At 40.4% G+C, this 13,841-nt stretch overlaps 1 protein-coding gene across 1 annotated transcript in view; it reads right to left on the minus strand.

Moving 5' to 3' along the window:
- Nucleotides 1–12,392: 12,392 nt before the first annotated feature.
- Nucleotides 12,393–13,841, minus strand: part of NOX5 (NADPH oxidase 5) — a 209,147-nt gene continuing 207,698 nt past the window's right edge. Inside the window, exons 15-16 of the mRNA XM_053719575.1 lie at nt 12,696–12,862; nt 12,393–12,613 (exon numbers count right to left, since the gene is read on the minus strand). Of these exons, the coding sequence (XP_053575550.1) occupies nt 12,482–12,613; nt 12,696–12,862 (299 nt within the window). The 3' untranslated portion in view covers nt 12,393–12,481. The remainder of the gene's footprint in view (nt 12,614–12,695; nt 12,863–13,841) is intronic.

The following is a 13,841-nucleotide window of genomic DNA, read 5'->3' on the forward strand; positions in this document are numbered from 1 at the left end:
ACTGTCTGAAATAGGGGGCACAGGCAGGTATAGTCAGTCTATTAAAAGGAGGCCATCATGTAACACAAATGCTAAATACAGCTAATTGCAGCATTTGTGTTACATGAAATGCAGTTATCGTACCATTTCCTGTTGTTTCTCATATAGTACAAACTCTCAGAATTTTTTTATTTTTTTTACCAAGATGAAATTATTTACTCGAAAATTTAGAACTATTTTTTCCCTTCAACTGCAGTATGTATGCTGTCATATTCTAAGCACAATAGGCAATAAACCATTACTGTTATTAAAGAGTAAACTCCAGTGGGAAATACTTCCGAAAACTAAGAAAGCTTAACAAGATATTATAAGTGTGCAAAAGAGTGCATGGTCGGGAAAGAAAAAAACCATATTCCCTGCAAATGGAGAAAGCTCTCTAGAGCGTCAAGTATCTCCAATTTGTATGTTATTCTATTTTGCATTAATTCATAACAGAGATCTACACATATTAATCAGATTTATAAAATAACATATTAGCTAGCGATATTTGTCTTACTAGAAAGGATTCTACAGTTCTAATAAAGCCTCCTATTATAAGCTACTAACACAGAAAAAAACATGGTCTATTTAAATAATACAACTGTTATTTTTGTAGTTTATTTTTTAGAACAAAGGGATCCAGGCTTTTTCTACTCCAGGGTATAGGACTCTCTGCCTACACATTAAATTCCACAAATTGGAGAATAACATTAATTTGTTTGACAGGAACAATACCCTTTTGACTGTGAATGACCCTTACAGCCTGTTTCCTTTCCAAATCTTGTGAGTGTGCGCAAGCAGATAAGGAGTGGATTAAATGTGGAGGCACACGATACATTGAATTGTTAGAAGCTCCTTGCTTTTCTGCTGGCTAAATAAAGACATTGAACAAGGCCATTGGGAAGACAAGTGCATAGATACAACCACTTGTCACAATATGAAGGCCTTCACAAGAGAAGAAATTAGCTCTCCAGAGAGTGAACAAGCGATTAAAGGTACCGGGCAGGCACAAGAATGAGGATTTTCAGGGAATCTGAAAAGCCTTGGATATAATTATTCTCACCTCAGTGTTATACTCTGGAGAAATTCAAGGACAGAGAAAGCTGTTTCAGGGCTGTAAGTCATACTACTGAAAGTTCTACAATTGTAGATAAGCGACAGGAAAATGTAATTATTTAAAGGGATGTAAAACAGTCTGATTTATTTTTGTAATAAAAAAAAAGCACTAAGCTGTGTCATACTTAATACAAATAATTGCAATATGTATTATTCATCTATTTAAATGGATTTAATCTTTAATTTATTTTTTCCCCTACATTTGTGCTTGTCCTTTACTTCCTGTCACAGCCTTAAAAAGAGGAGGGGGCATTTGCAGGAAGGTTTATCTTAGCCTGATTACTATTAAAGGACCAGTCAACGCAGTAGATTTGCATAATCAACAAATGCAAGATAACAAGACAATGCAATAGCACTTAGAGGCCCATTTATCAAGCTCCGAATGGAGCTTGAGGGCCCGTGTTTCTGGCGAGTCTTCAGACTCGCCAGAAACGCAAGTTATGGAGCAGCGGTCTAAAGATCGGGTTGATTGACACCACCCCGGCGAGTCTGCAGGGGGCGGCGTTGCACCAGCAGCTCACAAGAGCTGCTGGTGCAATGCTGAATATGGAGAGCGTATTGATCTCCGTATTCAGCGATGTCTGTCGGACCTGATCCGCACTGTCAGATCAGGTCCGACAGACATTTGATAAATAGGCCTCTTAGTCTGAACTTCAAATGAATAGTAGACTTTTTTCTGATAATTTTAAAAGTTATGTCTATTTTCACTCCCCCTGTACCATATGACAACCATCAGCCAATCACAAATGCATACACGTACCATGTGACAGCCATCAGCCAATCACAAATGCATATATGCTTATTCTGTGAATTCTTGCACATGCTCAGTAGGAGCTGGTGATTCAAAAAGTTTAAATATAAAAAGACTACAACTTACTTCCATTAAAAAAAATTGCACAAAGTTGTTTAAAATTGCATGCTCTATTTAATTAATGAAAGTTTAATTTTGACTTGAGTGTCCCTTTAAGTGAATAGACTAGATAGCAGGGAGTCAGACCTGCTTATGCCTAGATCAGTAAAAATGTAACCTAAGTTTCAAAGATGTCAGCTATCATATCACACTGGGGCAGGGATACACTGAGAATTTCCAAGTGCTCATTATGGAAGATAACAAGTAAGTTGTTTGCTGTTTTTTACTCAATCTGTTTCTTTTTAGGTTTTCTTTGACTTAAAGTGATTGTAAATTTTTATAAATTTAAGCCCACTATCTAAAAATAATCCTAAAACATGGGCACTTTAATGCATTAAACTTTACAAAGACGTAATCGTAATTTACCGTAACGAAATGGTAAATATTTTAAAAATGAAGCATTTTTGTAAAGTTTAATGAATTAAAGTTCTAATGTTTTTTAAATTATTTTTAGATACTGGGCTTTATAAACTTTACAATCACTTTAACATATTTGGTTTTACCGAAGGAGCACAGTTTACTATGCCTTGAACTACTAACGAATGAGAAACACATGAACTTTTGTGTTTTGTTTTTATGTTCATTAATATAAATATTATGTTTTATATTTTACAGCATTAGAGCTTGTGTGCTTGTATTGCAACAAAAGATTACAAATCTTTGTTAAAACTGAATTTTACACAGCACAACCTACATTTCAATCCAGCCAATCAACTTTATAGTCGATAAACCCTTTTTAGATTCTGATTCTTACCTTTGTATGCAGTTTTCAATGGTAGGTGACAGATATTTAAAGGGACACTCAGGTTAAATTTAAATTACATGATTCAGATATAGCATGTCATTTTAAACAACTTTCCAATTTACCTCCATTAAAAAAAATGTGCACAGTCTTTTATATTTACAATTTTTGAGTCACCAGACCCTACTGAGCATGTGCAAGAATTCACAGACTATACGTATATGCATTTGTGATTGGCTGATTCCTATCACATGGTACAATGGGAGTGGAAATATACATAACTTTGAAATTTGTTATAAAAAAATCTACTACTCATTTGAAGTTCAGACTAAGTGCTATTGCATTGTCTTGTTATCTGGCATTTGTTGATTATGCAAATCTAATGTGTTGACTGGTCCTTTAACACTGAGTTGCAAAACCACCCTGTATTTCAAGTCATCTGAGAATAGTTAATAAAGGGATTTGTTACGGTCCAGAAAAATGTTGTTTTACGCATTCCCTTTTTTTGATTACTCCGTTTCCTCATGTTTTAAAAAAATATATAATTTATGCTTACCTAATAAATTATTTTCTTTCCTGGCATGGAGAGTCCATGAATCCATTCAATTACTAGTAGGAATTCAACTCCTGGCCACCAGGTGGAGGCAAAGAACACCCAGCAAAGCTTCAAGTATCCTCCCACTTCTCAAAATCCACAGTCATTCAGCCGAGGAATCATGGAAAGAAAAGAAGACACTGTAATGCTTGTGGGATATTCCACTAAAAGACCAAACGTGGCAAGTAGTCTACTTATCCCAGTGTCAAGCTGGAATGATAGTGAATATCCCAGAGCAGAGAAAGTTCACAAAATGAGGTAAGCAGTACTCACAGTAGGCAGGGTAGACTTTGGCGGCAAAAAGGTAGGGAATCCAGCGGTATGGCAGTTCAAGGGCAAACCAATAGAAGGAGCGGAAAGCAGGCAGGAATCAGCAACAAGGGAATCCAGTAATTTACAGTACAGGGAAAAACCAATAGAATGGTCAGGCAGGTAGAGTTCGGCAACAGTATAGCAATCCAATGGTTCAAGGGTTAAACAGGCAGAGTGGTCAGACAGGCAGAGTTCAGCAACTGTATAGCAATCCAGTATTTTAGGGTAAAGCAAGCAGAGTAGTCAGACAGGCAGAGTTCAATAACAGTATGACGAGTTCAATAACGTTATGGCAATCCAGTACTTTAGAGGTTAAGCAAGCAGAGTAGTCAGACAGGCAGAGTTCAATAACGTTATGGCAATCCAGTATAAAGAAACAATCACACCCAGGAGCACACAAAGTAACACCTATAGTTGGACAGTAATAGGTAGAAAGAGAGCAACTTACATAGGCGCAGGATTCGCGCCACAGGAGATCCTGACCAGCTTCAGAATGGAAGGAGCATGCGGCGATAACATCACGCATACAGGAGCCGACTCTCCCCTAGGCAACGAGCAGAACAGCAGGCACCACATCCATAGCAACAGCTAGAGTGGCGCAGCGTGACAGACACAAAGGGTATATAGGTGCCTGAGGTTTAGAAAATTACAAAAAGCTGTCTTAAAATAAAGGCGGGTCGTGGACTTTCCATGCCAGGAAAGAAAATAATTTATCAGGTAAGCATAAATTATATTTTCTTTCCAATGGCATGGAGAATCCATAAATCCATTCAATTACTAGTGGAAACCAATACCAAAGCTAGAGTCCACAGAATGGAAGGGAGGGATACACAAGACAGGCGAGCCTAAACAGAAGGCACCACTGTTTGAAGAACTTTCCTCACAAAAGAAGCCTCAGCTAAGGCAAAAACATCAAATTTGTAAAATATGAAAAAAGTATGCAATGATGACCAACTGGCCGCCTTGCAAATCTGTTCCATAGAAGCATCATTTTTAAAAGCCCAAGAGGAAGCGACAGACCTGGATTGAGCTGTAATTTTCTCTGGAAGCTGCTGTCCAGCTGTCTCATAAGCAAATCGAATAACACTTCTCAACCAGAAGGAGAGAGTAGAAGAAGTGGCCTTCTGGCCTCTCTGATTACCAGAAAAGACAGCAAAAAAAACAGAAGATTGATGAAAATCTTTCATAACCTGCAAATAGAACTTCAAAGCACGCACAACATCCAGATTGTGCAACAACCGCTCCTTCTTAGAGGAAGGATTAGGACAAAACGAAGTAACAACAATTTCTTGGTTAATATTGCGCTCCGAAACCACCTTAGGTAGGAATCCTAATTTAGTAAGGAGGACCGCCTTATCCGCATGAAGAATAAGATAAGCAGAGTCACACTGTAGATCAGAAAGTTCAGAAACTCTACGGGCAGAAGAAATAGCCAGCAGAAACAAAACCTTCCAGGACAATAACTTAATATCAACAATGCATAGGCTCAAATGGAGCCTGCTGCAGAACTTTGAGAACTAGATTAAGACTCCAAGGAGGAGGAATTGACCAAAACACAGGCCTGATTCCCCCCTGAATAAAGGACAGAATATGGGGAATTGTCACCTGACTCCAAGAAAAAACCCTAGAAACGCACCAATGAAGGTATTTACACCATACCTTATAATAAATCTTGTGAGTAACAGGCTTACGAGCCTGAATCATAGTCTCTATAACCTTCACAAAAAAACCTTGTCTGGACAAGACTAAGCTTTCAATCTCCAAGCAGTCAGCTTCAGAGAGACTAAGTTTGGATGGAGAAAGGGACCCTGAAGAAGAAGATCCTTCCTCAGAGGCAATTTCCATGGGGGAAATGATGACATCTTCACTAGGTCCGCAAACCAAGTTCTGCAAGAACACGCAGGCGCTACTAGAATCACTGAAGCCTGCTCCTGTTTTATATGAGCTATCACCTGATGAAGGATGGCAACCAGAGGGAACAGATAAATTAGACCAAAATCCCATGGCCCTGCCAGGGCGTCTACCAAAGCTGCTTGAGGATCTCTTGATCTTGCTCCATATTTTGGAGGCTTGGTGTTTAGATGAGATGCTATCAGATCCAGCTCCGGAACTCCCCACTTGAGGGTTAACATCAAGAAAACTTCCGGATGGAGAACCCATTCCCCTGGATGAAACGTCTACCTCCTTAGATAATCCGCTTTCCAGTTGTCCACCCCTGGGATGTGAATGGCAGAAAGATGACAATTGTGAGACTCTGACCACTGAAAAATGTGAGTCACCTTCTTCATAGCTAACAAGCTCCGAGTTCCTCCTTGGTGGTTGATATATGCCACTGAAGTGATGTTGTCCGATTGAAATCTGATAAACCGGACTAAACTCAGTTGAGGCCAAGTTGTTCTCAATTCTAGGATATTTATAGGGAGGGCAGACTCCTCCTGAGTCCAAAATTCCTGAGCTCATAGGGACCCCCAAACTTACATCCGTGGTCACAATCTTCCAAGAAGGTCTCAGGAAACAAGTACCCTGAGACAAATGGTCTTGGGAGATTCACCAAGACAGAGGAATCCTTGTTTGAGAGTCTAAAACTATCCTCTGAGAGAGATCCGAGTGGTCTCCGTTTCATTGACTGAGCATACATAACTGTAGAGGTCTCAGATGGAAGTGAGCAAAAGGAATAATGTCTATGGATGCTACCATGAGACCAATTACTTCCATGCACACTGCCACTGTTGGACGAACAGAGGACTGAAGAGAACGACAGGCCTGCAGAAGGTTGAATTTTCTGACCTCCATCAAAAAAATCATCATAGATACTAAGTCTATGATTGTCCCCAGAAAACATACCCTGGTACTTGGCACCAAGGAACTTTTCCCTAGATTTAACTTCCACCCATGAGAGTGGAGAATTGCTAACTGAAAAGAAGGCGCCTGAACCAAGATATGGTCCAGGTAAGGAGCCACCGCAATCCATAGAGATCTGGCCACAGCCAAAAGAGCCCCTAGAACCTTCGTAAAGATTCGAGGAGCAGTGGCAAGGTCGAAAGGAGGGGCTACAAATTGGAAATGTTGATCCAAAAAAGCGAACCTCAGGAACTTGAAATGTTCTCTGTGGATAGGCACATGAAGATATGCATCCTTTAGATCTATGGAGGTCATAAATTGACCCTCCTGAACTAGAGGGAGAATAGAACGAATAGTCTCCATTTTGAAGGACGGAACCTTGAGAAACTTGTTGAGAGACTTGAGGTCTAGAATGGGTCGAAAAGTTCCCTCTTTTTTGGGAACCGCAAAAAGATTTGAATAAAATCCCTGACCCTGTTCTGCTAGAAGGACTGAGATAATTACTCCTAGAGAAGACAGATCCCTTACACAGTTTAAGAAGGCCTCTCTCTTTACCTGGTTTACAGATAATCTTGATAGTAGAAATCTGTCCCTTGGGGGACAAGATTTTAATCCTATCTTATATTCATAGGAGACTATATCCACTGCCCAAGGGTCTGGAACATCACAAATCCAAGCCTGCTGAAAGAAGGAAAGCCTGCCCCCTACCTGATCCAGCACTGGATTGGGGGTGGCCCCTTCATGCTGACTTAGCATCAGTGGAAGGCTTTCTGGATTGCTTACCCTTATTCCAGGGCTGGCTAGCCCTCCAGGAAGTCTTGGCTTGCTCATATTTGGAAGATGAGGAAGATTTCTGTCTCTTGAAGTTACGAAAAAAACGAAAATTAGAAGTCTGACGACCCTTGGGTCTATTCTTCTTATCCTGTGGTAAGAAATCTCCTTTCCCACAATAAACCGTGGAAATGATCTCTGCCAGACCTGGACCAAATAAAGTCTTACCCTTACAAGGTAGAGACAGAAACTTGTATTTGGAAATCACATCCGCAGACCAAGACTTTAACCAAAGGGCTCTGCGGGCTAGTATCACAAAATTAAAAATCTTGGCTCCCAACCTGACAACTTGCATACTAGCATCACAGTTAAAAGTATTAGCCAGCTTTAGAGCCTTAATCCTATCCTGGATATCCTCTATCGTAGTCTCCTCTGAAATTAAATCAGACAAGAGTCACACCAATAAGAAGCTGCACTAGCAACTGTCGCAATACTAGCAACTGGTTGCCACTGCAAACCCTGATGAAGAAACATCTTTCTTAAATAACCTTCCAGTTTCTTATCCATAGAGTCTCTAAAAGAAGAACTATCCTCAAGAGGATTAGTAGTTCTCTTAGCTAACGTAGATATAGCACCCTCTACTCGAGGAACAGTGCGCCACAGATCTCGCACTCAATCAGCCACAGTAAACATCTTTTTAAACACAGGAGACAGGTTAAAAGGAACACCCGGCTTCTGCCATTCCTGAGATATAATGTCAGACATGCGATCTGGAACAGGAAAAACCTCCACAGATTTAGGTTTAACATCAAAACGTCTATTCAGATTATTAGCCTTTTTAGGAGCATCTGTTTTTTCAGTCATCCAAAGTACATAAAACCTCCTTTAAAAGTAAACAGAGATGCTCCAGTTTAAATCTAAAATTAACCTCCTCAGAATCTACTGTACTAGATTCCGCAGATTCCGAATCAGAGATCTCGCCCTCAGAAGCTGCAGAGGAATTAACCTTGCTAGATAACTGAGAAAGACTAACCAAATCAGTCATGGCGGAAACAGAACTCATAGACATGTTCTTAGATTTCCTCTTCCTTTAACCAGAACTAGGTAAAGCACTAAGGGCAGCAGAAACTGCAGAAGTCAACTGTGCAGCAAAATCCTTAGGCAAACAAACACTCCCAGAGACTGACTGAGAGGAACCGCAGGGCACTGCATGGGAATCTGTCAAAGACTGGGGCATGTTAGAAGAAGGCTGAGACAACCCCTGAACAGCATTATCTAGAGAAAAAGAAGGCTCAGATAAGGAATCCTTATCCTTGGATAATAAAACCTTATTAAGGCAAGGGGAACAAAATTGCACAGGAGGTATAACCTGGGCCTCTGCACAATAAAGACATTTATCAAATGACAGAGAAAGCTTGGGATCGGCATCCATAGTAAATAAAAAAGCCTTTTATTTTCCCCTATTCTCTAATTTTTATATAAATAATTAGAATAAAAAAACGTTAGGCATATATAACAAATAATTTATTAAAACCGGCACCTCTACACCCCAGCCACGCTGGAGAGACTAACCCAACCGCTAACCAGGAATCCAATCCACACCAGCAGATAAAACAAACCTGTTCAAACTGCAGATCCTGGAAAGCTGCAAACATCAGAGAGAAGCAATAGGCAGAAACAATGATCAAATGCCAGAAAATCTGCTCTGTCCTCTTGAAAATCCGGCTTCCAAACAGCCGGCTATAAACAAACCGTTCAGCACTCATGAAGTAACTGAGCATTTACATGATCCAAATTCAAAAGTGAGATCCGGTAAAAAGAACCACCAACAACCTACTTAAAGAGATATTACCCAAATAAAATAAAATGTAAACTTGTGCAAATAAATCCACATAGCCAAAATCAAAAAAGCCTTCACATGACAAAACAGTGCCCTGAACTGCTTCCCAATAAATCCCCAATCTTTAAAAGGGATATTTAGACCCATAAGGATCCACCTTGTTCTCTAAGTATCCTTTTTTCTTTTCTAAAACAAGGAACTACTAGTGCTGCATCCTTCTTACCTAGAAAGTAAAAGCACTTACCTGTGGATCCACTGAAGGGCAGATACAGCAAACAGGTGACAGAATCCTCACTGACATAGACCTTTTAGATAAAGAAAAATCAGAGTAACCAACCCTGGTTTTCTATATAGGGGGTAGCAAAAATGTTGGAAGATAAGCAAAGACCACCTCTTCGAACTGCTAAAAGCCACCATTACTCTTACTAAAGAGAATTACATGGACACAGCATAACCCCAATCCTTGCTTGCAGGGAAAGGTACCCATAAAAGGATTAACAACTTTATTTCTTTAGACACCTTCGCACATCACCTATGATGTTACACAGGGAAAGAATGACTGGGGATTGTGGGAAGTGGTAGGATACTTAAAGCTTTGCTGGGGTGTTCTTTGCCTCCACCGGTGGCCAGGAGTTGAATTCCCAATAGTAATTGAATGGATTCGTGGGTTCTCCATGCCATTGGAAAGAAATGTTTAATATTTCATCTTCTATAATGGGATTTTAACAGTTCTCACACTGTAAATTGTGAAATCACTAAGTGACGAAGTTTAAAATATTACCAAAAGTTCCAGACCTCACTGTACAGAATGAGGTTGGTCTTTTTCGAATATGTATTACTGTAAGAAAGTGGCAAAGTTCTAGATACTGTGGGATATATTTATTATAGTGCGGACGGACATGATACAATGTAGCGTATCATGTTTGCTGCACATCGATAAATTCCGACAGCATACGATGTTGCATTTATCATTGCACCAGCATTTCTTGTGAACTTCGGGTGCAATGCCTCCCCCTGCAGATTTGCGGCCAATCGGCCGCTAGCAGGGGGTGTCAATCAACCCGATCGTATTCAATTGGGTTGATTTCTGTCCGCCGCCTCAGAGCAGGCGGACAAGTTATGGAGCAGCGGTCTGTTTCTGGTGACCCCTGTAAATCATGTTTTATCAAAACACAATTTTTGAGACTTCTGTTTAATATGAAAAATCGTGCAAAATATCTTGATTGCCAATAAAGAAGACAGAACGCCAAACTGCTGTTAAGCAGCATGACTTAAAGTAACGGTAAACATTATAAAATTAAAGGAACATGAAAGTCAAAATTAAACTTTCATGGTTTAGATAGAGTATGTAATTTTAAGAGACTGTCATACCTCTCCTAAACGCTATTCAGCATGCTATTCTGAATTCCCTTTATTGGGATCAATTTATCAAGCTCCGTACGTGTTTCCGGCAAGCTGCTCCATAACCTGTCCGCCTGCTCTGAGGCGGCGGACAAAAATCAACCCAATCGAATACGATCGGGTTGATTGACACCCCCAGCTAACGGCCGATTGGCTGGGATTCTGCAGGGGGCAGCATTGCACCTGCAGTTCACAAGAAATGCTGGTGCAATGATAAATGCCGACAGCATATCGTATCATGTCCGCTCGCACATTAATAAATTGACCCCATTGAGGCCTATTTAAGAAAGGTCTTGCAGACCTGATTCGACAGTGCGGATCAGGTCCGCAAGACCTCGCTGAATACGGAGAGCAATACGCTCTCCGTATTCAGCATTGCACCAGCCACCCCTTGCAGACTTGCGGCCAATCCAGCAGGGAGGTGTCAATCAACCCGATCGTACTCGATCGGGTTGAATTCCGGCGATGTCTGTCCGCCTGCTCAGAGCAGGCGAACAGGGTTATGGAACAGCAGTCTTTGTGACCGCTGCTTCATAACTGCTGTTTCTGGCGAGCCTGTAGGCTCGCCAGAAACACAGGGCATCAAGCTCCATTCGGAGCTTGATAGATAGGCCCCATTGTCTCTTAGGTCTGAGTAGCTCAACATTTTTCTTTAAGTTGAGCTACTCACCACGCTATCCTATGTCAGGTTCCGTGTATTCTATCTTTGTTCTTGCTACCTATTTCCTTGCTGGCTACCACATTACTGACCCGGCTCTGTTCTTTTGACTTTTATTCAACTTGCCCCCTGGCATCTCTCCTGGCACCTAATACTCGTCTTCAACCTTTGGCTCTACCAGACTACAAGATCTTCTGTCATCTGATTCCTTGCTCTAAGTCTTTGCTATACCTATGACAATGTTTTCCCCCTGGCATCTGTTACCTAGATCCTGCCTCTGATCTCTGGCTATACCTGACTATGAGACTCTCTGCTCCTTAGAACCTGTTAACTGGCACCAATTACCTAGCATTGACCTCTGGCTATCCCATTTTCATTCTTGTGAAGATACTACACTGCCGTTATGAGATTTTATTTTAAATTATACAATTTTTCTGTTCATTGCTTTCCTTTGAGTTGGAAATATTGTGCAGCGGTGCAAAGCAATGAGAGCGCCACATAAGTCTCTTTTGCAATTAATCAAATCTGCTGTTGTAGTGTGAAAGCAGCCATAGACAATACCGAAAATGGGAGTCTCCAAAAAAGCTTTATTTATGTACATTGAAATTTGAATTTCAAATCATTTTCACATGTCACACAATATTTTCATTTCTTTTAATTCCGTTCCAAGCTTTTAAAAATGTAAAGCTGAAGTGTTTCTGTGCTGTATCCACCGTGGATCTGTAAAAAGAAGAGGTGGGCCTAATTTGGCCCCAGGACCATAATTTGCCTATCCCCGCTCTAGAGTAATGAACAAGAATCATTCTAAGTGTGTATTTGTGCACTGAAATTACAGTACACAATAAGAAAATAATAAGCAAACTATTTCAATCCATCTACTTTTTTACCAGCATTATCAGTAATTTATATACCAGGAAGTGTGTTCATAATACACAAATTCCAGTCCAGTTATCTATGGTACTTCTACACAGTTTGATGGAATCAAAATGAAAAGACACAGTCATTTCATATCAGTATAAAGAACTCTAGGGTGATTTAACTTATGATTACATAATTAAGCTAATTGCTATAGCTGGTATTTTTTCCAGTGATGATGACAATTCTTGTATGCGCTGTGCAGCAGTATGCTGAAATGAAAGGCTTTCTTCTCTGTGTGAATAAATGTTCAAGTTAAAGCCAAACAATTAATTACATTAAATTAGTTTAATCTTCTTTTGTTGCAACTGAATAACAACATTTTTCATATGAGGAAGCTGATTAATTTACCAGACAAATTTCTAGAAGTTTTCTTTGAAGAATTTGAAATTGAATTGTTCACACTTCGCCTTAATAACTTTGGCCAGGGCTGGAGAGCCACAAAAGAACACCTGTACCTTGCCTTTTATTTCTTGCTCTATTTTCTGGAACACCTACAAAAAAAAAAAGACGTCAGAAGAAGGATTTGAGTTTACTGTATTAACTAGTTGAGCCTTACAATGCTTAGCACCATACCTTGTTCCAGTCTGGCCTCCCTGGTTGTGTTCTGGTCCTCAGTCCAGTAATAGAATCTCGTTCTTCCTTCTCTGCCAAAAGATCTAAAGCCATCTGAAGCCCAATGGCTTTCATGTCATTCATACTGAGAGCTGATGTCATATACATGTGCATCTCCAAGAATCTACCTATAAGTGACAGATTGCAAACATGTATGATTGCACATCTCCTCAATATTCAACTATAATTTTACCAACAAAATATTAAACTTGTTTACAAATACATAATGATTACAAAAGTGCTTCAATAGAAATCAAGCACAGTATTAATGATCTTGTATAAAATCCATTAATAATTCCATTAGTAATTCCCGTCAAGTATAGTTACTGTTCATAGTGATTTGACAAGCTCTCCACATTGCTCGCCTGACAGTCTACACTATGAAGACAAACTTGGTCATCTAAAAATGTAAAGAGGAGTGATATTATTGGGAGTGTCATGAAATACTCAGGTTAGTTAAATATATGTTCAGGCTATAAAGATTGATAGCCATGGGTGCCTAGATAGTTTTTTTGCATTGATTTTTGCACCTGCATTGAAGCAAAATATTCACAGCCAAAGCAAATGTAAAGAATGGTGTTTCATTGAACAAACATAGATGATGACTGCCTAGCTTGGCCACCAAGGCCCTGTGTAAGACAAATTTGTGGGGGCTCTTAGCCCAACCCCCCATATTCTCTTTCCCCCGGTATGTCCTGCCCTCTGAAGGCCCATCCCTGTCTCAACATAACAAATAACACAATATACTACACCTCTTTATAAACTAAGCAGAGGATGTACATTGTACCTTCTCATACCCTCACCTCAAACATATCCTATACTATAAAAGGCCAAGTGTGTCTGTCCGAAGCTGTCATGCGCAGTAGAGACAGCACGAGGACAAACACACCAGGCCTTAAATCCCTACCTGATCTGCTGACTGCTGCGAGCAGAAGTGGGCGTGGCCGAGCGTGCTCAGGGGCGTGACCAAATGTGAAGTGGGTGTGGTCAACGGGAAGGCCCGTGAAGGGGGCGGAGCCTAGTGTGAAGGTCCGTGAAGGGGCGGAGCCTAGCCTGAAGGTGCGTGAAGGGGGCAGGGGCCGTGAAAGAGGGGAGAGAGAGATCAAG

Source organism: Bombina bombina, chromosome 6 (assembly GCF_027579735.1).
Source record: "Bombina bombina isolate aBomBom1 chromosome 6, aBomBom1.pri, whole genome shotgun sequence".
NCBI lineage: Eukaryota > Metazoa > Chordata > Amphibia > Anura > Bombinatoridae > Bombina > Bombina bombina.